Source organism: Sodiomyces alkalinus (assembly GCF_003711515.1).
Source record: "Sodiomyces alkalinus F11 unplaced genomic scaffold SODALscaffold_2, whole genome shotgun sequence".
NCBI classification, from domain to species: Eukaryota; Fungi; Ascomycota; class Sordariomycetes; order Glomerellales; family Plectosphaerellaceae; genus Sodiomyces; species Sodiomyces alkalinus.
In genome coordinates this window covers 2105618-2127463 of record NW_021167080.1, presented here as the reverse complement: position 1 = coordinate 2127463, position 21846 = coordinate 2105618, and the positions used below count along the sequence as shown (strand labels likewise).

The window sequence follows — 21846 nt, the reverse complement described above, 5'->3', positions numbered from 1 at the left end:
TTTTAATTAAGCCCGGGCACTATATATACGAATATTCTCTATAGGTAACCGTCGATCTCGAGCTTATAGATAATAATCCCCGCGCTACTAATAGTCTTAGTAGCTTCCGAGAAGCTATTTAGTAGTCGATTCGTCTTATCGACTAATAGTAATTAGAGTCTTTAAGTAAATTATTCACTTATAGTGGTATAGTAGTTATAACTAGTATTAATAAAGGCGAGAATACGCCGTTTATTCACTCTAGCTACTATAAGCGCCGGGTTATTACTAGTATATACTTTAAACGCCTTTTACTCCCGCCGTATCGCGGCTATCGGCTTTAACGCCCGTTTTCGCGTTAAAGCTACTCTTTTTCCGAGTTAGCCTTACTAGTCGATTTATCCCCGCTCTTATCGCGATCTTTTATACGAGTCTCCTTAACCTTCCGGACCGTATCTTAGTTTTCCTTTAGCTTCATATAGTTCTAAACGATATACCCCTTCTTATTATAGTTATAGTACGTCCGAGTCTTTTACTTCGCCTTTCTATTGCTAACACGGTTTACTCCGCCTATCTTCGTATCACTATTAGTATCCTTCTTCGCGGTTATATAGTCTTAAGCTTATTTATCGTAGTTTTATTTAAACTAATAGCCTTCGAGTTTCCTAGTAATCTCTTATACGCCGTTAACCCACGTAGTATAGTGGTTAGTAAGGATTTAGGCGGAGATAAGTTTATCCCTAAGTCGCGAAGTAATCGCTCCTTTAAGGAATAAAATCTATACAGTGGCTTTCTATTCGGTACTACCCGTAAGGGCGATCTATCTTTTAAAATAGGGTAGGAAGGCGGTAAATAACTTATCGGTTCGTTAACGAATCGTGCGTAAGGCTTAGGCGGCCTGTGATTATTCCGTGGGGTTAAAGTAAGTACGATTAAGATACGCTATAAAGTCGTTAGGATCTATAAGCTTACCCGGTCCGTCGCTTTTATAAAAGGCTAATACGACCTATTATACTTTAGGCCCTAGGTAATTATAGATCGTATACTAAGCTTATATATTATTCTAGAATAAGTCGTTATCGATTATAAGCTTTTACCGTATCGCGTAGGCCTACGCGCTCTAGTATACTCGCTTCCCTAAGAACTTCGCCGGGCTATTAACGGTCTTACGGGGTATCGCCGTCGAGGTCGGGGCGACTATTATTATTATCGGCTATGGCGTAGGCGATAGAACCGGTAATAGGGTAGACTCTACTAGTATAAGGATTATCGGGGTCTACGAGGGAGCCGGGATATTCAGGTTAAGCGGCGTTAGGTTCTACGGGGTAGGCGATCCTAGGAGCCGGGCTATAAGCTATTCGACTAACTAGCGTTATCGCTTATCAGTTTCTTCTCTCGCGCGTTATTAGTCTATAAACTAGCGTATTTCCGAGTAGTATTCTTATATCGGAGCGAGCCTTAAGTTAATATCGGTATATTATTTATAAAGAGGGCCTAGCCTTACGTTTAGGGCTTAGTCGTTTTCTTCGAACCGTTAATTCGTCTACTATAACCTATTCGATTCTAATAGGTTATTAGGCGGTAGCGTTAGGATCCTAATCTATCACTAGCATAGCGTATGGGTATCGCTAAGTTCTAGATATATAAACGACTAGATATAGGTCGTGGCACTAAATAAGGTCGTAATAATAGATTATCTAAAACTAAGGAAGGAAAAAGGAAAAGGAGAAAAGTCTATAGCGCTAGGCTAGCTATAAGGTAGCGATAACTTAGCGATATAGGTCCGTTAACTAAGCGCGTAGTCAGGAAGATCCGGAGTATAGTCGGATCCTCTATATCGGGGTTAACCCGTAACACTATTAGTATTATTACTAGCGTAGGAGGGTTAAATAGTATAGGATAGTAGGCGTATATCTAATATCGTATACCCGGAGGTCTTAATTTAAACGTTCTAATAGTTACTTTACGGGGGTATAATATTAATAGTTATAATTATAATCGCGGTATTCGTAGTTATAATTATAATCGCGGTATTCGTAGTTATAATTCTTTATTATATAGCCTATAGTATAGGCGGGATAAAGTAAGATAACTTAACCCTAACTATAAATACCTAAAAGCTAAAGCAAAAAATATAATAACTGTAAATCCTCTATAAAGTAAAAAAAAGAAGAATAAAAAAGAAAATAAACCGTAAATCCTCTATAAAGTATAAGAAAAAAAAACCCTAGTAGTAAAAAAATAGGACCGAATAGCTTTAACGCTTTATAGCCGGGATACTATTCTTTAAGGCCGAGATAATATTCTTATAAAACTATATTTTATCTTTCTTTTACGCCGTCGTTATACCCGTAAAGAGGAGGACGCCGAGCACTTTAACGTTACCGAAAGTAACTAGCGCGGGCGTAGGCGTGGACGCGGTAGAGGGGGCGGTAAAGGAGGCGGTAGAGGGGGGGGCATAGTAGTTATAGTCTTCTTAGCCTTTTTCGATAAAAGCATAAGAGTTCCTATAGTATTATAAATCGATTAGTTAGTATAGGAAAATAAACGTTATAGTTATTTTCGGCTTACTTATAGGCGCGGTACGCTTCTTCCTTTTAGAAGAGGCGGGAGTAGCGGGAGGGGGGGCGATACAAGCGGCGGGAGTACTATTAGCGGTAACGGCGGCGCGGAAAGAATACTTACTGCCCTTAGAATTAAAGTAGTAGTTATTATAACTGCCGTTAGCGATATTAGGGACTATAAAACACTTTACGAACGGTCCGTCTTTCTTACTAGAATACTTATAGTCTTTCTAGACGTTACCGACTAGGGTTATTATAACGGCCTCGCGGTTAGCCGTGCGGTTAAGGTTAAGGTTTTTATCCTTACGTAGTATAATATCCCGTTTAACCTATTTATAGTAACCGTTAATATATAGAATAGTAGTTAATTAGTAGTTAATAATATACCCGAAAGCTATATATAGTTATTAACGCCTTAGAATCTTTATAGGCAGTATTATAAATAAGATCGATTACCTCCGCGCGGGCGACCGTGTAACTATTCTTTATAGGTATTATTTTCTAAACGCGCGTGTTAGAGGAGAAGGAGGCTAGCTAGCGGGGGGACTAACGGGCGGGCGTACGGGTATACGGGTTATCGGCGGGCGGGTTATCGGCGTGCGGGTCTAATAGGCTATACGCGCGGGAGGGGGTATTATCCGGAAAAAATAGTTTATACAGAAATTCTTCTTTTTCTCCTATAATAAAAGCGTTAAAGGGCGAGGGCGACTACGAATCTCGCGAGCTAATAGGGGAGTCGGATAGTACGGGCGGTATACTATAGATAGCGGTTAGTATCGTTGCTTTTTATAGGGTTAACGCGTATATTTATACCCGTAACTTACTTAGTGGCGAAGCTTTAATAACCGGAAGCGGAAAGGAGGGAGAGGGAGTTAAAGGAAATAGAAGAAAACGGTTACTTAGTAAAAATATAAGAAATAATAAGGGTTAATTAATTAACGGCTTTATTCCGTAAATAGGCGCTTTTAGTATAAATAACTAGGAAACTATTTCGTGGCGATACTAAAATAATATACTAAAAAAGGTTATTATAGTATAGAAAACAGTAAATAGCAGTAAAATAATAGGGGGCAGGCGTTTAACGGTTATTTTCGGTTAATTTTCGGTTATTTAATTATAGCGGGGCAGTTTATATTATAAGGCCCCCCCCCCCCCGGGGGGGGGGAGGGGCGGGCCTCCCGCAGGGATAAGCTTTACGGCGTTGCCCGTAGGGCAACCTGCTAAGCTCGTTAGGACAACGACAGCTCTCACGTCCTCTTTATCGGACGGTCGAGGACAGAGGAGGGGTCGATTGCGGTGCGGTGCTGTGCTATGCTGTGCTGTGCTGTGCTGTTATCTAAGGCAAGGTAGAAGAGAAAACTCGGGATACAGGGCTAGATGGCTGGTTACGATACTCGGGCGACGGTTGAGCCGTTGAATAGCTGGGCTGTTGGGTGGGGTGTAGGGAACGTTACATGCGAGGCTGGTGTTGGATCCTACTGGTTGTGATGGTTGTGGCGGCGGTGGTACCCGTACACTAGCGTACCTGAATTAAAGGTTGGGTTGGGTAGTGCGGGGGACCCACCAATTCCCGCTATCTTTCCGAAGGGGAAAGGATTTGAATTAGTTACTCAGCGGTAGGTAGCGTATATAACCTAATCGAACGGGAAAAGCAAAGAGTACCTCGAGTACAAAATACGTGGAGATGAATACCTAGGTAGGTACCTTACCTACTTGACAACCATGTATTCACCAATGTTCATGTTCATAACCCTTCAAATTAGAGCCGTAGCTTGTACGGAGGACGACTTTTAAGATAAGCTTCTCCACACGAAAGAAACCAAAGGAAGGCCAACAGAACCTAGGCAACCAATCAGCGTACTTGCAATCGGTCCTTCAGCCATCAGCCTTCGGCACCCGCTTAGCTTATCGGCAGTGGAGTGGGGGAGTGGGGAAGGAACGTTAGTCAATACGGATGGACGCTGTTTGTCCGCTCAGTTTTATGTATGTCGCCCGATGGCACAAGTACGAAGAGCAAACAAAGAGACGAGAGAAGAGAGAGAGTATGTAGTTGCATGTACCTACTTGGTACACGTGTAAAAGACTTTTCCGACGATAACCTCCCACCAAGGTAGGTAAGGTACTTTTAGGTAAGGTACTTACCTGATCCCAATGCTCGTCCTTTTCGGGCCAAGAATCACAACGCAAGGGAGTCGGCAGTTTTTTCCCGTCCTTGCCATTAGCGCCCGCCGACCAGTTCGACCGTCCTTTTTTCCCTTTCCGTGTCCCCGCGTCGGCTGTCACGTAACTTTGCGACCTCACCTCACCCCCCCCATATTTTCGCCCGACTTGGCCTAGTTCCAGTAGCGGTCGACACGCCGCTCTATCAGAGGGGAAAAGAAGGTTGCTACCTTGCTTTGTCTGCTTTTTACGAAAACGTTCGTCCTCGTACATGTCGAAGCCGAGGACGAGACCGAGGACGAGGCCGAGGCCGAGGCCGAGACAGATAGGCGGCTGCATCTGTCAATGCGACGATCCTACCTCGTCGTCGGGGACGAGGTCCAAGAGAGAGCTCCAACGGCTTGAACTGAGCTTCTAAACCGGATCCATTGCGACATTCGTTCAACGTGCGTGGATCAATCCATCAGACCAGGTCCCAGTGCAGCAGGTTGCTTCGTGGCAGTTTGCACGTCTATGCAGCCCTTGCACCTTCGTGCATCCTCGCGTGTCACTTTATCTCTTGTCACCACTGTCCCTGTCACCGTCATTGTCTGTCAGTGTCTGTCGGTGCCACTTTCACTCACATGGCCCATGCAAGGTAGCCAGCCCATGGAGCCCTTCGATGGGATGGATGGATGGATGGATGGATGGATGATGGATGATGGATGGGAGATGGATGGGAAAAAGGAGGGGGCACCAACCCAACGCCGTGGTCCCTGCTTACTCCTCCTGCCTGGTGATATACATACGCTCTTGCCTTTTTCGGTCTTCCCTTTTCTTTCCCTTTTTTTTTTTTTTTTTTATCTTTGTTTGTGCGAATATATGGGACCCTTATCCTCTATCCTTCCCCGTCTTTACAACGTACATCCATCTCGGCACCCTGTGGATGAGTTTACTGTCTGTTCCCCTACTTCTCCAGACTCCACCGCCTGTCTGTCTCTCTTATTGCCATCACTTCGCCCGTCATCTTACTATCCCCCACTCGGCTTATCCTTTTGGGTCTTGGAGCCTACTTCTTCGGTGCTCGAATAATTGGTAAACTTGGGGGGTTGAGGCGAGCCCGTGAACATCATGGCCGACGGCAACGACAAGACGGCTTCCGTGGAGGAGTCGCACAAGACCCCCACTACCACCGCCGCCACCGACACCGACACCGACACCTACGACGACTTGCCGCCTCGCCCTGATGGCTGGATGTACAAGGCCTTCAAGCTGGGCAGCCACCACTACTGGTACGCCTCGCCCCGCGTCCAGCTGCTCATGGTCTCCCTCGTGTGCTTCCTGTGCCCCGGCATGTTCAACGCCCTCAGCGGCCTCGGCGGCGGCGGCCAGCTCGACTCGACCGCCCAGACCCAGGCCAACACGGCGCTCTACAGCACCTTCGCCGTCGTCGGCTTCTTCGCCGGCTCCATCGCCAACCGCCTCGGCCTGCGCCTGACCCTCTCCTTCGGCGGCGTCGGCTACTGCATCTACGCCGCCAGCTTCCTCTCTTTTAGCCACACCCAGAACCGCGGCTTCGTCACCTTCGCCGGCGCTTTCCTCGGCGTCACCGCCGGCCTCCTCTGGGCCGCCCAGGGCGCCATCATGATGTCCTACCCGCCCGAGGACGAGAAGGGCCGCTACATCTCCTGGTTCTGGATCATCTTCAACATGGGCGCCGTCATCGGCTCCCTCATCCCCCTGGCCGAGAACATCCAGAACCGCGCCGGCGCCGTCACCGACGGCACCTACGCCGCCTTCATCGTCCTCATGTTCTGCGGCGCCGTCGTCGCCCTCTTCCTCTGCAACGCCGGCACCGTCCAGCGCGAGGACGGCTCTCGCGTCATCCTCAAGAAGAACCCGTCCTGGCAGTCCGAGCTGTATGGCCTGTGGGAGACCTTCCGCGACCACTGGTGGATCCTCCTGCTCTTCCCCTACTTCTTCTCCTCCAACATTTTCTACACCTACCAGACCAACGGCCTCAACCTGACCGCCTTCAACACCCGCACCCGCGCCCTGAACAACCTCCTCTACTGGCTCGCCCAGATCATCGGCGCCGTCGTCTTCGGCTACGGCCTGGACGTTTCCCGCATCCGTCGCACCCGCCGCGCTCGCGGCGCCTACGTCGTCCTCGTCGTCCTCACCTTCGTCATCTGGGGCGGCGGGTACGCCTGGCAGCGCCAGCAGCCGCATCGCAGCGAGGCGAGGCAGGACATTGACTGGACCGACGGCGGCTCGCGCTTTTTCGGTCCCATGTTCCTCTACTTTTTCTACGGGTTCTTCGATGCGGCCTGGCAGACGAGCATTTACTGGTATGTTCATCTCTCTCCCTTTAGTTGCCTTTCTTTCTTTCTTTCTTTCTTTCTTTCTTTCTTTCTTTCTTTCTTTCTTTCTTTCTTTCTTTCTTTCTTTCTTTCTTTCTTTCTTTCTTTCTTTCTTTCTTTCTTTCTTTCTTTCTTTCTTTCTTTCTTTTTTTCTTTCTTTTTTTCTGTCTTTTTTTCTTTCCCTTTTTTTTCCCCCTTTTCCCCCCGCTCACATCACACACCTAGGTACATGGGCGCCATCTCCAACTCGTCACGAACAGCCGCCAATCTAGCCGGTTTCTACAAGGGCCTCCAGAGCGCCGGCGCCGCCGTCTACTGGGCCCTCGACAGCCGACAACTCGACTACAGCACCATGTTCTACTCCACCTGGGGCCTCCTGGCCGGCTCCCTCCTGCTCGCCGCCCCCGTCGTGTTCATGCGCATCACCGACACCACCGACGTTGAGCGGGACATCAAGGGCACCGGCGACACTGTCGAGAATGTGGTCGCGCCGGGTGCCCTCGGTGCCGAGGGGAAGAAGGCTGAGACTGAGACGGCTTGATTTTCCTTTAGTCGCGGAGGGTATGTGTGGGAGATATATGCATCCATGGATATATATAGTCTTGCATAACGGGTTTCTACTATTTCTACTTGAGCTTCATGCGCTTACTTACCTCTGCCTGCGTACACGTAGGTGTAAGTTGCCGCCATGTATCCATCATCGGGGACTTCTCCCAAGACGTTTGACCTACCTCAGCATCAAGGAGAGTAGACATCGCAACTGGGCGCAGAAGTGAGGAGGAAGAAGACGGAGCGATTTGGAAAAGAGGGCATCGCTCATTGTGGTTCCTATGGAGCCAGCATCGCAGGCTTCTCCCAATCATTCCCTCCCGTCTCTCCTTCTCTCTCCTCTCCCCTCTCCACCTCTAAAGGAACCACATCTTCAATAATGCAAGAGTCTTTTAAAAAAGCGCTGTATGCATCGCCATATCCGCTTCCCTTTGCTGCCACTAGCCCCTTCAAGCGGGCTGATATCGATATGCTGTATAACAGACAGCTCGGAAATCAATCCCCCTGTATTATGTGGCGTCTCTAACCACACAATGCTCCGCTTAAAAACAAATCATACCGAGGCAGTAAAAGGATCGACTTTGTTCTGTGACCCCTGAACTCACTCTCCCCGTTCTAGTAAGAGGAGAGAGAAAAAAAAAAGTATAAAAAAAAAGAAGAAAAAAGAGGAATGCCATGTATCCGTAGACAAAAGAGGCCAAAACACGGAGGCCAGAAAAAAGGGGGAAGCCTGAATGCCAGGGCACCCGCCTGGTAATTTTTTTCTTCTCTAGCGCGCATCAAGGTTGTAATTGACCATCAACCAGCAACGCTTTGCTGGCTGATAAAACCGCCAAAAAGAAACGCAATATGCCGATCCGCGCTGAACGCCCTAAAGCTGAATGACGAAATGAACTGAGTGGAAGTAAAGGCAATGTATAGGGTAGTGCGGTGTTGAAAATGTGGTGGTTGCCAGTGTTGGCTCTGCCGATGGAGAGAACAAATGGTCGGAACTCGAGTCGACGGGGGTCCAGGTAAATGATGCACCACATCTCGACTCTGGCAACAGCGCCCCCCAGAACATGCCGAGAGAGACCCCCACTCAAAGCTGGACCACAGGACCACAGGACCACAGGTTCATATCGCCCAACTGCCCCTCCGCTCGCGGACACCCCAGGCCAGAGGATCCAGACAATCCAAGTCAGGATGCTGCCTCGCCCACTCGTGGATATACGACTTGAGCGCCCGCCACCTCGGGTTCATCGACTCCTCGGGGACAGACTCCGGCGTCGCCTCGACGATATGTCCCGCCGCCATCTGCGCGGCATCATCTCTCTCGAGGTCCTCGACGCTCATGCGCGAGATCTTGGCCAACTCCTCGTCAAACGCCCGCGCGGTGGCCGGACACCCCAGGGAGAGGTAGTTGAAGACCTGCGTGACGAACGGGTCGTTGAACTCGGCCGCGATCTTGTCCTCGCGGTCGGATACCGCCTTCTCGCGCCGCAACTTGTCGTCGATCCCGTGGAGCATGTGCAGCCCTTTCGCCTGGCCCGACTTGAGGCGGTGCTCGTTCGTGGGGGAGACGGGCGCTTCCGAAGAGAGCTTCGACCCGAACGCGCGCGCGAACGGGTCGCCGGATTGGCCCTGCGGGTGCGGAGTGGACAGCATCTTCGGCGCCTGGAGCGACGAAGGCACAATGTCCACGTCGCTGTCGCTCCCCCTGTAACAATAACCCCTCCACAGACCTTGCTGACCTGACGCGTCCCGGTTCAGCTCGTCGCCCATAGGTACCTCTCGGAAGACGTGTTCCGGCTCCAGCTTGGTGTGCTTGGGCGATGGGCACTTCCTGAATTTCAGATCCCGGCCCAGCATCGGTGGCGAGGCGGCTTTCCGCATCTTCTTGAACTGCGGGTCCTCCCTTTCGGCAGCGAAGCCGAAAGGCCGACCGAGTCCCCCGCGATGATGATTTTGATTTCGGAATCCCGTCTCGGCGGGTATTTGCGAGCGGGGGATAAAAGGGGCGCCCGCCTTGGGGAAGAACCACGCTGGAGGAGGCTCGCCAAAGGCTTCGCTAGCGACGTCCGAGACGGAGGCATCGTGCACAGGAGGGAGTGCTTCGTCCGCGGACGCGGTTGCGGTCGCGGTCGGGGTCGCGACCGTCGCATCCAGCGCCATGACATCTTCGCCCGGGTGGCGGGCCAGAGGTGCCGAGGCCACGGACGTTTTGTCGCTGCTGGTCAACCAAAGCGGGTCCGGCGGCCCTTCGAGCTCTATCTTGTCCAGTTCGTCGTCGTCCAGCTGGTGTAGGTCGTCGACAACATCCTTGCCGGGTTCCGAGAGTTCGGTCTCGCCTCTCTCCGCCGCCAGCTTCTCGGCGTGCTCCTGCATGTACTTGTGCCAGTACCCCAGGTCGGAAGACTTGCGGCGCATAACACGGGTATGGTTGCCAACAGGCTTGCGGACTCGGCCCGGCAGCAAGGGGGTAGTGCCGGCAGAGGTCGAGTCGTCGCCCGAGCTCTCGCGGAAGTAGAAGTGGGCGGCGCCACCCTCGCGGGCGCGGCTGTTGGGGAAAGCTGCGAGGGCGGCCTCTTGCATCTCCCTCTCGGCTTCCTTCGCGGCCCACTCGAGGAGGTAGTCGGAAGCATTTTCGTCCTCGGACTCGCGCCTGGCGCCCTTGGGCTGCTGCATGTCATGGGGACCGGACAACTCGGCAAGCTTCCTCCTCGACTTGTTCTTCGGAACGTAGATGTGATTGGTATAGGGGGTAATGTCGGTCTTGTCGGTGGGTTTGGTGGCCGGGCCCGTGTCACCCACACGCCTGGCTCGTCTGGACGCTTCGATGAGCTGCGGGGCAAACCTCCTTTTCTCCCGAGGTGTCTCCCGAGGTGGCGGGGCCTGAAGTTGGGGGGGAAGGGGTACCTCCTCGATCGGAGAGCCTTCGCGGGGAGAAGGGTCCGGAGTCAGCTCCGGCATATGACCCCCCGGGGTGGGCTGGTTGCCCTTGCGACGAATGGATTCGAAGGTGGTCTCGATGGGAATCGGAGCGAACCGCCTTCGCGGCTCGCCTGAAGAGGTTGACATGGAGGGCAGGTGGCGGTGAGGGTAGCTAGGTCGGTAGGTAGGGTAAGGACGTAGGTAGTTGTTCTAGTAAGCCTAGCAAATATTCGGGGGTTGGAACCAGGTGTTGGAGTTTCTCCTTGTATTGCTTGACGGTCCGTGATTGATCACCCGGCCCTGTGCGCAGGCCGGCTCCAAGGAAGAGATGAACCGAAGTCGCTACTCGAGCATTTGGTAGAGGAGCGGTTTGAAGCAAAGCAACAAGAGAGGAGAAGATATTCGGGAGGGAATGATATTCGGTCGGGAAGAACGAAGGAGATTGGAGATTGGAAAAACGATCGGCGAAATAATAAGAATATACCCGGTCAGGACGTCGGCAGTCAAAGGAAACCCTGAATATCAGGTGAAAAGCAGGGCGGCTGACTAGGGCATTTAGTGGATGGTGGGTGGTGAGAGCGAAAGGCGAACCGAACCCCAAGTGCCGACCGAATTGAGGCAGGATTAGAGACCCCGTGATAACCACAAACCCAGTAAGCCTATTAGGATGGGGAGGGGATCAAAGAGAATTCGGATTGAGGAGGGAGAGGTAGCGTGGTGGAAGTCGAATGGTATACCGGTAGAAGAAGGAGGGGAAACGAAACAAGGTCGAGAGAGGGGCGGGGGGAGGGGAGGGGAGGGGAGGAGGAGTGAGAGAGTAGGAGAGTAGGAGAGTAGGAGTAGGAGAGTAGGAGTAGGAGAGTAGAGAGGAGCGTACAAGGAGGAGTATCCGTAAGAAGAGGCAGGTGGTGTAAGGTAAAGGTAAGGTAGGTACGTTGTAGTCAGCCCGAGAAAGGAGAAAGGGCGGCCGGCCCCAAACAAAGAGGCGGTCACGATAAACGGACGAACGAGTATTGAGAAAGGGAAGGGGTACCTAAGATAGGTAGGCCACGATGCTTGCCGGACCGGTACTCTCTAGGTATCTCCTAGGTATATCGGGGTAGGAGAGGTACTTTGTGAGACAATGCGGGCATTGGTTGGGAGAGTGGGTGTGCAGGATGGTGGCGTCGTGGGATACAAGGGTTTTTTGTTATCCGTCGAGGAAATCGAGGAAAAGACTGTGACTGTGGGAGGGGAGGGGAGGGGTCTGGGGTGGAATCAGGGTGCCAGGGAAAATGGCAGATGTGGCGCTAATCACTGTGGGATGAAAGCTGGACTACAAATATACTCCTTACTTGTACTCTACATGTACCCCAATAATAAGCGAATTGCGGTTACCTGTGAATACCTTACAATCAGGAACGGTAAGTCGCCATAAGATTTGCTGATAATTGATCCCATGGTGTTGACATTCCATTCCCGCAGAACACATGTACCAGGCAATGTTCGTAGCACCAAGTACCGGGTGCTCAAGTCGAATCTCCAGGGAAATGCGGCATGCCCCTCTCCATTTTGTCCCGCGTCATGTCATCTGTAAGCCAAGCTTTCCGACAACACCGTTTACAGGTATTCTCACACCGTGTATCGTCTTCAACGGGGAGGCGCCTCTTTCCCGCATTTTCTAATCAGAGCAGCCTCGATTTTCGGCCAACTAACAGAATACCTTAATATAGATAAGGTACCTAGTTGTGATTGTTTCCCCTTCGCGTTACTATGTTACTACGAGGAGCCTTGCGGCACTCTATTGCAGTGACACAGTTCTCCGTACCCGGTATCCGTACAAAGTATCCGTAACACCCGGCCGACTACCACGGTGTCGCGGGCCCGTAATACAGCGTACGAAGTAGATTGCCGATGAAGGACCTGCAAGTACATATATAGTGTTAACTACCTGAGCCTGGCTGAGTGCCTACAACGTATGTCCTATTATCTCCTGCTTCGTCATTTCTCAACATATTGCCCAATCTCGCGTATATATCCCGAGAATACCTGAGCGCGTGCCCCGCATTCCAAAGTCATGGCGTTGCCTTTATGTGTGCGAAGTAATTACGAAGTACCAGGTACCTTACCTATCTGTACCCGCCTTCCACCCATTATCTCGTGACACGCGCACGTGCTCTTCATTACTGTGCATTTTTTCTAGGGCCCGGTCCCTGGTCGCCGCTGTGACGTGGCAGGGACCACCTCCCCCACAGTCTTCTTACGGCGTATACTTCGTACGGAATACCTTTTCGTACTTCGTACCCCAAGTCTTATCAAACACTTGAAGCTCCATGTCCAGACTGTACCTTAACTATTACTGTCTTCACGATATTCGTATACCAAATCTTCCTACACGTAATGTGCCAACTATTCACTCGCTGCCGTCATATGTACAGGTACATATTCCAGCTGTTATCGAGTACTCTGTAGGAATCATTCCTTTTCCCTGCCCCTCTGGCCGCAGAATCTGAACTGGCTTCTGACTCTTCCGTTTCCCAAATGTCTCACAATAGCTCCCCCGTTGGTGAGCACATATGCCTCATGGACTCGTGCTCATGACTCGCTTCATTCAACTTGCCTGGCATCTATGGGGAGATCCAAGACGCACAACAATACATATGCCAGGATCGCGACAGGGAGAACATCAAATACGAATCGGCCATATTACTGGTCATCACGATATCGCGTAGAGAATTCATAGCAGAGTCTGCCAGCATGACATTCCACTGAATCATGTTTATACACCCAGAATGGTCGCCCAGAATCTGATATCCAGGCCAGGCATCGATCTTTCAGGTATCCCATTTTCATACCATTACCCCTGATCCGGCAAAGCATCGGATCCCCCGGTGATGGATCGTGGCGAATCGCCGGTGCGAACTTTGAGACTACACATCTCCACCGTCGAACTTCAGATGAACGATTTTTCGAAACGTACTCTCAGAAAGAACCAGTAGTACCCTTTTTTCAGTAAACAACCAACCCCCCCCCCCTCCCCCCCCCCTCTTTACGTTTCGCATCTGCACGGTAGGCAAACTCGGTTCGGACTGCCTACGCACTGCCCATGAATCCCAAGTATTACCTTGTTGAGTGTGGTTTCCCCGCCGATAAAGTACGGACGTGCTGTCATTAACATCATCCCGGCGCCGTGGGCTTGGGTATTGGCTGGTGTCAAAAAGCAGAGTGGATGATATCGAGGCCTTCATAGAGCACCGGCGACGACTAGCTAGCTCAATAGAACCCGCTAATACCAGGTTGCTCATGGTGTAGAGAGGGTATTCGGCCCTCGTTCCTCTACCAACTAGATAAGCTCGATAAGCTATATAGAATAAGACCACGTGTTTCTTTATGGTTTGGGACAATGCCTATGAGGCGTGGACCGCGTGGTACGGGCAGCTTGATCACCACTCCGGAGAGCTTATAGAGCTCTTCACTTTCCAAGTCAACAGTCCTGTCGTCGTAGGGATGTTCGAAGATCATTGATTCAAAGTGCAAGATGCGAGAGAGGAAGGAGGAGGAAGGACGCGGATATCGTTCTGTTTTGACGAGCAATCGTTGCCCCTGGGTCTTTGTGAGTCGTGACCACCTGCGAGCTAAGACTCGCGTTGGTGTAGACTGTAGCTCGTCGGCGAATTATCAATCTCTGCGTTCTGCACAACATAGGGACACTATTACCAAAGAGGCTTTCGGAGATACGCAGACGGCTTGAATCCATCAGCCAGCGACTCGTCATTCACTGAAATATGTGTCATTCCTGTAACAAGACGACAGAGACCGACCATCCAGAGCATCGTCCCTCGCTGACACGGGTCAGTTGACTTGGTCCCAGTGTTTGCACAAGATGCATCTTACCCCGGATCCGACGGTTGACATAGTTTAGAAATACCACTTTCCGCCGCATCCTGGCGAGATGCATCAATGTTCAAGTTCGCTTCTTTTGGTATCTACCTGGTATGAACGCAATACTCCGTACATACGGAGTATCCGTAAAAGCGCAACATGTTGACGGCGGTTGATCTCCGTGTACCCGGCCGAGGATGGCTTGCCGCGTGGCTTCTCGTCTCCGGTGTATGGGGCCGGTCTCCGGGTGCAGATCAATAACTGGACGTTGGGAAGATACTGGCGGGGATGCTTTCCCATTCGGTTCTCTTTCTCTGGAGCCAGGTTATTAGCGGAAGGCCGACGACTACGGAAGAGTACTTACTTTGTACGGAATACGCATAGGTGTTCGTGAAATATCCTGAGAATGCGCCGTAATTACATCGTGGTACGACGTTGTATTAGGTACGGGACATTCCCCGAGCGGGTACGTGGAATAATCAACAGGGCAGAGGGCGGTCTAGACCGCAGGCCAGTGGGTGAGACAGGTGGGACCCCGAGCGGGAGTGGGGGGAAACATCCCCTGTCGTGTCAATAATAGGCCAATAAGAGGCCAATAATAGCAGTGCTTTTGGAAATAGGGACTCAGAACGCCAATGACTGGACGGATCTAGTGTAGGTGCAAGATGCAGACATAAGAGACCAAGTCACTTCTACGCAGCGAAATACGTACCTTTTGGCCGGCAAGGAGGAGACAGAAAGGGCGTTATGTAGTACGAAGGGACCCATTTCAGGTATTCGTTTATGCACACCGACGAAGCAGTGACAGCAGCTTCGTTCTTCGTCCACGACGACGACGTATTGGGAGTTGAACACAGCGGTTGGGCGGGTTCAATGTTGTTGTCCATTTTATCTCGTGTCGTGTCAAGACAAGGGCCGTCCCTCCCAACGAGGCCGTGGCACACGACAAACTGCACGTCCTGCCCAGCCAGGGGATTTCGCAACGGTCGGCCTGTACGAAGGTGTAGTGTATTTACTCCGTACTTGTCGCAGAGACGGTTCGCTAGGTAATCATAACAGTGCATTCATTAGGTAGTTTGTGAGCAGCTTAAGGAAGATCAAATACGGTAGAGTGTACGTGGTACCGACCGAGTACGTTCCGTAGAGAGGAGGGGGACTTTTAATAACGTAGATGGTTAAAATTACTCCGTACTCCGTAGAGTATCTCGCGTACCTTACCTTATTACCTAAGGCACCTTACCTTACAACGTAATTATGTACGAACAGTTAGTCCGTACATAAGGTAGTACACCGACCAAGTACCGAGCCTTGTCCTCCCCACCAAAATGGGTACACGCGCATTCGTTGGTACTCCGTAGAACTCCCGACGCCCAAATCCCATGATTGACCTCGAACCGTCTTTCTCGCAACTCCATCGACTGCCATCGCGAGTGTGGCAGAAAAGGCAGGATCGACCTCTTTGTCTTCCTCTTAATCAATTCAATCACCTCTAATTCTTGAGGTTTCCCACCTGCACCATATCCGCTGCATTATCTTGCGGCTGCCCCACGATCTGCAATTTATCTGCACTCGATCTGGGAGACAGCCGATCTTCGTTAAGGCGTCTTTCTTCTTTTGATCATCCACGAGATCCCTTTCAACCTAAAGCGCTGCATACGATACGATCCATAGCGTTGGCTGCCTATGGTTATCGATTCTCCTGACGCCCGTTTCTGCCATCGCCATCACCTCACCTTCGCCATCGACTGGGCCGGACCGACGAAAGAACACGAGCACGCCCCCTGGCCAAACGCCCCGTCCCGCTCTGGCTGACTGGGGCGTTTCCAAATACGAGACTTGCAACCCAGGGCCCGATTTTGGCTGCATCTGTTTCTTCTTCTTCTTTTTTGTCTTCTTCTGCGTGTTTGAACACCTTCACATTGACTTCGAGCTTCGAAAGAAAGGATACCCGCGGTGAATTTCCGCTGTGCACAGTTTGAGGAACGAGAGAAAGCCCAGTCTTTTTATTTTTATTTTATTTTATTTTATTTTCATTTTATTTTGGCAGGGTCGCCGCTTCTATCGCAGTCATCCCGGTCATCGCTCTCTTCCCACCATCGCCATGGTGGTCTCTCAACACTCGCTCATTGGCATCTCGGCGAGCCCATCAGATAAGAGCACCGGCGCCGACAACACGAGAGACCTAGCGGTAGCCTCGCCCACGTCATCCGACAACTCGACCAACCCAAGTCCCTTCACCGTCCTTTCAAGTTCTCTCTCCCCTGCCATCTACACACCTCTGTCCTTGTCCGTCGACGGCAGCCATTTTTTCTACGACGAAATCACCACCGCCGATGCAGATGTAAATGCAAATGCACGTCCTGATAACCAACCGAGCCCCCCAAGACACGAAATCGCACCACCAAACGAACAACACGTACAACCAAGGGAGGACGGTGGACTATCCGTGGTAGCGACACGGGACGTGGACCATACTGGGCCGGAAAAATCATCCGTTGGAGCTGCTGCTACCCTGCAGCGTCCTGCTGTCGTTGCCCTGTCGTCTACCTTCGCATCTGCGAGCACGTCTACGTCCACATCGTCATCCACTCCGACAACGATTACAGAGACCCGACAGAACATGGAAAAGGGAGAGAAGCAGTTGGTGGACGACGGTGCCGAAATTACCGAGTTCATTTCGCGTGCCACGGGCCAACCTGGATCGACTCCCCTGCCTTTCCTGCAGCCTTCCAGGGGTCGTGGTCGAAGGCCCGGCGATCATACTGGACCTCAACGAGCCGATCCCGCCGATAATCATAATTCGTCCGAATCTCGCGCAGCCACAGGAGTCACCGGTTCCGCCAGAAACACCGATGCCCCATCTTCGCCCACGAGCCTGATCGAACAAATTCAAGAGTCGCTACATCAGTCGTCCATATTGCCATCGGCGTCTGTCCCCGCAACAGCCGACGCCTCCTCGATTCCGGTGTATTGCCCACAACCCATCGTACGCACTACTTCAGATAGCGCCAAGTTGACCGTCTGCCATCCCGTTCCCGATCTTAACACCCGGTCGGGCGCTTACGTCGGCAACATCGCCGCCCTGGAGAAGACCGCCGAACGGCTTTCCATGACCAGTTCCATCGAGGACGCCATTCGAGATTTACATTGCGAGCTGAAGAGGAGCGATAGCCGCCGATCCTCCAAACTAGCTGCCGCCGTCAACGCAAACACAAACGCAAAAGCAAAAGCAAAAGCAAACGCTGCTGCTTCCCTTCCCGACGACGAATCCTCCTTTCCAGCCAACACTGGCAACCCGACACTCGTCGGCCATATCTCTTCGGCAAGCAATATCGTCGAGGTCAACAGCGCGGCCCGGCACGGCGGTTACTCCCCTGCCGGATACGTCATGTCGCCCAACCACTCCCTCACAAGTCGGCTGCGGTCCGGGTCTAAGAACTCGACAGGCCGGCCGGACTTTGACGTGGAGAACTTCATGTCCCGACAAGGTCCGGGCAAGAGCTCCACTCGCAGCGTCCGGTCCGCGAAGCCGTCTTTGGCCGAGATCGCCGAGTCGGAGCCCACTGCCTTGACACGGGAGGCGTTGGACGAAGCAGATCGTTTACCCTGGCACGAGGAGAGGCAGGACGACACAGGGACTGAGACGACGCAGAACGGTAGGACGGCGCATCCCGTCCCGACCACCGATGCTTTCCATACTATGCTGGACGGGGGCTCCCTCGACCGACTGTCGGAAGACTCGGAAGACCTAGGCCGAGAGTCTGGATACGCCCAGGCCCAGGCCCAGGCTCAGGCCCATGGCGTGCCGTACGCCGAAGACCCTTACCGTCCGCCTTCGCGACGCTCAGTGACCACATTCGACGCAAACAACGCATTTAGCGATTTCGATGGCGTGCACTGCGCACCAGATCTGGACATGCCCGGCATGCCCGGCATGCCCGAGCCGGCCTTGTCCGAGCCACAAATTCCCCTATCCAGCCGACACAACATGCCCAGGCGACAGTCGTATTATGACGAGGAGACCGGTCAGCACATGCTATATTACCCGGCCCGTGTCCCAGCCATGCTCAATCTGCCGCCGAAGCTGTCCCGGAAGCCCAAGACGGCCGTGCGGAATACGCGACACTCCAAGGTCCTCCAAGCAATGGGACATCCTGGTCTCGACCAGTCGCAATATATGCCCCAGGATGTCCGTCCGACACATGGCAAGGAATCCACCGTGTGGCTTCCTGACCCTGTTCAGTCTGCGGAGGGATTCTCTTCTTTGTTTCCGCCCGAGCCGTCGGAGGGACAGTCTGCCGTTGCCCGCATGGCTTCCTTGGGTCAGGCCCGTGAGGCACACCAGGAACAGCAGCAGCAGCAGCAGCACGCAGCGCCCTTGGCGGATGGTCAGCACGATCCCTTCGCGCAGCCTCATCAGCCCGGTCACCACAGTCCTGGTCTGATCGGGGGAGACAACCGCCGGTCCAAGCTCCCTCGGAATCTGCCCCCCGCACTTCGTGCCAGCGCTTTCTTTGATCTCCCCTCTACGTCGGTGGAGACGGAGGCGAAAGACGGCTCAGCCATGCATGTGCTCGACAGTATCCTCGATGCGTCGGCGAATGCGCCCGTGGACGCCTTTCTCGACCATAGCTTCGCGGGAAAACTCGGGAAAGAGGTCTACGGGCGTGAGAAGCGAGACAAAATGCGGAGTTCTACTTTGCCTTTGGCCGCGTCGTCATCGGAACAAAAAGAACAACAGAAGCCACCTGGTTCCGCAAAGAAGCGGACATCTCTTTTCCCGTTTGGCAAATCTGACAGGGATAGCTCCCATAGTCGCAAGGAGAGTATCACGGGCTGGTCGGTGAGGAGTGGTCGGGGTAAGGAAAGTAGCGACGATCCCGAACGGCAAACTCTTTCGGCGAGTCAGAATGGCGAACCGGTGGGAGAGAGAGGTCAGAAAGAGGGCCGGCAAGACGCCAGCCCGGAAGAGGAGGAAGAGGAGTTCCAAGGCCCGCCGACAACGTTGTTGGCGGAACTCCAGATCCGCAAGCAGGAGCAGAAGATGCGCACGCGCAACCGGCAGCTCGCGGCAGCTGGCGCCATGCACTCGACGCTTCTGGAGATGGACGCGGTGGCCGAAGCACAACGCAGGAGCCGCAAATCCCGGCGCGTCAACCTCGCGTGGGAAGGTCCCGACGGGCAGGCCGGGGAGGCGGAATCGTCAGACGAGGACGTCCCCCTGGGCATTCTCTATGCGGCCAGGGCGGCGGGGAACAACGACATTGCGGCCGTGGTGGCCGAGCTCAACCGGCCGATCGGTCTGTTGGAGCGGCGGGAACTCGAGGAGAACGAGCCGCTCAGCGCGCGGCGTGCGAGGCTACAGGGCAAAGAAGCACTGACGCTCGCGAACCGGCGGAGTGTGATGACGTTGAACCCGACGACGGCCATGAGCGCGCATCGGATGTCGCCTTCCCGCCTCGGAGGAGCGGCAGGGGGGCAGTCGCAGTCCCCGCAACCGGAGGAGGTCGTCGAGCCCGAGCCCGAGATCGAGGGCGAGACGCTCGGCGAGCGCATGCGCAGGCTGAAAGAGAAGGACGAGGCAGAGCACCATAACCTCCCTCGCGCCAGGCCGGTGAGCGGGACGTTCTCGGCGGAGCTGCTCAGCCAGTTTGGCGACTTGGACGACGAGAAGGCGGAGAGCGTTGGTGTGGCAAAGGGGAATAACAAGGGCGACGAAGCAAAAGCGGCGGCGCCCCCGGCAAGAGCGGGCGGCGAGGAGGAAGAGGAGGAGACGCTAGGACAGCGACGCAAGAGGCTCCAGGCCGAGCGCGAGGCGAGGGAGCGGGAGATGAGCATGAAGGCGCTCACCGGGAACGCGGGCCGGGTTTCGAAGAGGCTCAGCCTGGCCAACATGCTGTCGGCGCACCCGGTGCGCGATGCGATGCCGACGACGCTGACGGGGCAAGACGAGCAGCGGAAACGGGCGGAGGAACAGGCGCGGCTCCGGGAGCAGGATGCGCGGATGGCGGCGTTGCGGTCTCAGATGCCGCAGGCGCTTCATCTGGCGTCGACGGGGACCCAGGCGGGGGGGTTCCGGGGCGGTATGTATAACGATGGATCGGGCGGCGGCCTTGGGGGCATGAGCATGAACGGCGTGGCTCAGCCGGCGGTGCATGGCGGGCTCAGCGCGGGATATCCAGGCGGCAACATGGGCATGAACATGGGCATGAACATGCACGCCAACCCGAATATGGGGATAAGGATGGTGGGCCCGCAGGGTGGGATGGGCGGCGTGCCGATGAACATGGGGATGAACATGAACATGAACATGCAGACGATGCCGATGCCGATGCCCATGATGCCGCGGCAGCCTGGGCAGGCGGGGCAGCCGCGGCAGGTGGATTCGATTGAGCGGTGGCGACAGAGCGTCATGCCATGAGGAGCGGCGGAACAACGGCTCTGGACCTTCAAGACGGAACGCGAGGCGGCAATGCGGCTTTACATGGCGGACTTTCCTGTCGCCCCCTTTTTCTCTCAACCCACCCAACCAGCCGCTTGCCAATGGGTTCACAACACCTCTTTATTCCATATACTTCAGGTCTCGCCTGGGTATCTAATTTAGCTGCGATTACGACTGGACTGGCGAGGCGTTCTCACATCTTTTAGCATTGCGAGGGTGTTACCGGTCTGGTTTGCCTTGTCATCGCGCTGGCTGTATGTACGTGTATACGTGGGTGGCATAAGCAAGCAGGGATGCATGTCTTTTCTTTTCTTTTCCATCTTCTTTCTTCGGTCTTTCTCTTGTTATCGACAGGACCGCTGTAATGTCCTAGTGGCTACGGAGTAGTTATAGATCTATTGTAATGGCGAGTCTGCCACCTCTTTGAAAGCATGAACCCTTGCTTGCAATGGCGCATAGAACTCGAGGACTTGATTCTACTGAGGCAATGGGTGGGTACCTATATAAATAAAATGTCGTATATACATGCTCACGATAAACCGATGTCGACTCTTCTTCAAGTCGGTACGGGTTGTACGAGGCCTTCTTTGGTATTTTCGTTCTTCGTTCTTCGTTCTTCGTAGTTAATGAGGTACTGAAGCGCCGCGAATGTTGACAGAATCCCATGGTCCCGGAGTGAGAGTACTGAATTGTTAGTACACTAAGTACACTACCGTACCTTACACTAAGCTAAGTACACTACCGTACCTTAGGTACTCTTCACCTGCCCCTCTCCTTATCTTATCGTTATAATGTACCCGCTACTTTGACCCCGAAACACGTGGCCCTCGTAGTACTCTGTAAGGTACGTAATCGGAGGAATCAGATGTCAAGCGCCGAGACACGCCCTGTACTTCGTAATACACGTACCGTCCGTCAGCTCAGCTCAGCTCCAAGCCTCGATCGGATTTCCTTTCTTTCCATATGTTCCTCTTTCACACACTCTTGGGAGAAGTGACACCTTTTTTATCTTCTTTTCTTTTTTGACTGAAATCTT

At 53.0% G+C, this 21846-nt stretch overlaps 6 protein-coding genes across 6 annotated transcripts; 3 read left to right on the top strand and 3 right to left on the bottom strand.

The window, feature by feature from the left end:
* Positions 1-4603: 4603 nt before the first annotated feature.
* On the bottom strand, positions 4604-5042 carry SODALDRAFT_321812 (hypothetical protein; the record flags this gene model as incomplete). The annotated part of the gene is made up of 3 exons (XM_028609655.1): positions 4604-4642; positions 4686-4876; positions 4934-5042. The coding sequence occupies 3 exons, from the start codon at positions 5040-5042 to the stop codon at positions 4604-4606; spliced, it is 339 nt and encodes a 112-aa protein (XP_028468274.1).
* A 6-nt stretch (positions 5043-5048) lies between these two features.
* Positions 5049-5857, top strand: SODALDRAFT_96874 (hypothetical protein). Its single transcript, XM_028615827.1, has one exon. It carries the CDS (start codon positions 5217-5219, stop codon positions 5772-5774), a length of 558 nt encoding a protein of 185 aa, XP_028468273.1. The 5' UTR covers positions 5049-5216; the 3' UTR covers positions 5775-5857.
* Positions 5814-7586, top strand: SODALDRAFT_271425 (DUF895 domain membrane protein; the record flags this gene model as incomplete). Its single annotated transcript, XM_028607771.1, has 2 exons — positions 5814-7033; positions 7271-7586. The coding sequence occupies 2 exons, from the start codon at positions 5814-5816 to the stop codon at positions 7584-7586; spliced, it is 1536 nt and encodes a 511-aa protein (XP_028468272.1).
* Positions 7587-8710: 1124 nt separating this feature from the next.
* Positions 8711-10654, bottom strand: SODALDRAFT_306757 (hypothetical protein; the record flags this gene model as incomplete). The annotated part of the gene is made up of 2 exons (XM_028609046.1): positions 8711-10450; positions 10493-10654. The coding sequence occupies 2 exons, from the start codon at positions 10652-10654 to the stop codon at positions 8711-8713; spliced, it is 1902 nt and encodes a 633-aa protein (XP_028468271.1).
* Positions 10655-13937: 3283 nt separating this feature from the next.
* SODALDRAFT_348699 (hypothetical protein) lies at positions 13938-15255 on the bottom strand (the record flags this gene model as incomplete). Its single annotated transcript, XM_028613383.1, has 6 exons — positions 13938-14143; positions 14204-14328; positions 14381-14430; positions 14506-14629; positions 14733-14768; positions 15081-15255. The coding sequence occupies 5 exons, from the start codon at positions 15253-15255 to the stop codon at positions 14258-14260; spliced, it is 456 nt and encodes a 151-aa protein (XP_028468270.1). The 3' UTR covers positions 13938-14143; positions 14204-14257.
* Positions 15256-17843: 2588 nt separating this feature from the next.
* Positions 17844-20204, top strand: SODALDRAFT_271928 (hypothetical protein; the record flags this gene model as incomplete). The annotated part of the gene is made up of 2 exons (XM_028607801.1): positions 17844-20055; positions 20095-20204. Coding segments are annotated over 2 exons (2322 nt in total), but the record flags the coding sequence as incomplete, so codon positions are not given.
* Between the last annotated feature and the right edge of the window lie 1642 nt (positions 20205-21846).

Excerpts from the sequence above, each read along its gene's own strand:
- SODALDRAFT_96874 (XM_028615827.1), top strand. The coding sequence starts at position 5,217 with ATGCAGCCCTTGCACCTTCGTGCATCCTCGCGTGTCACTTTATCTCTT.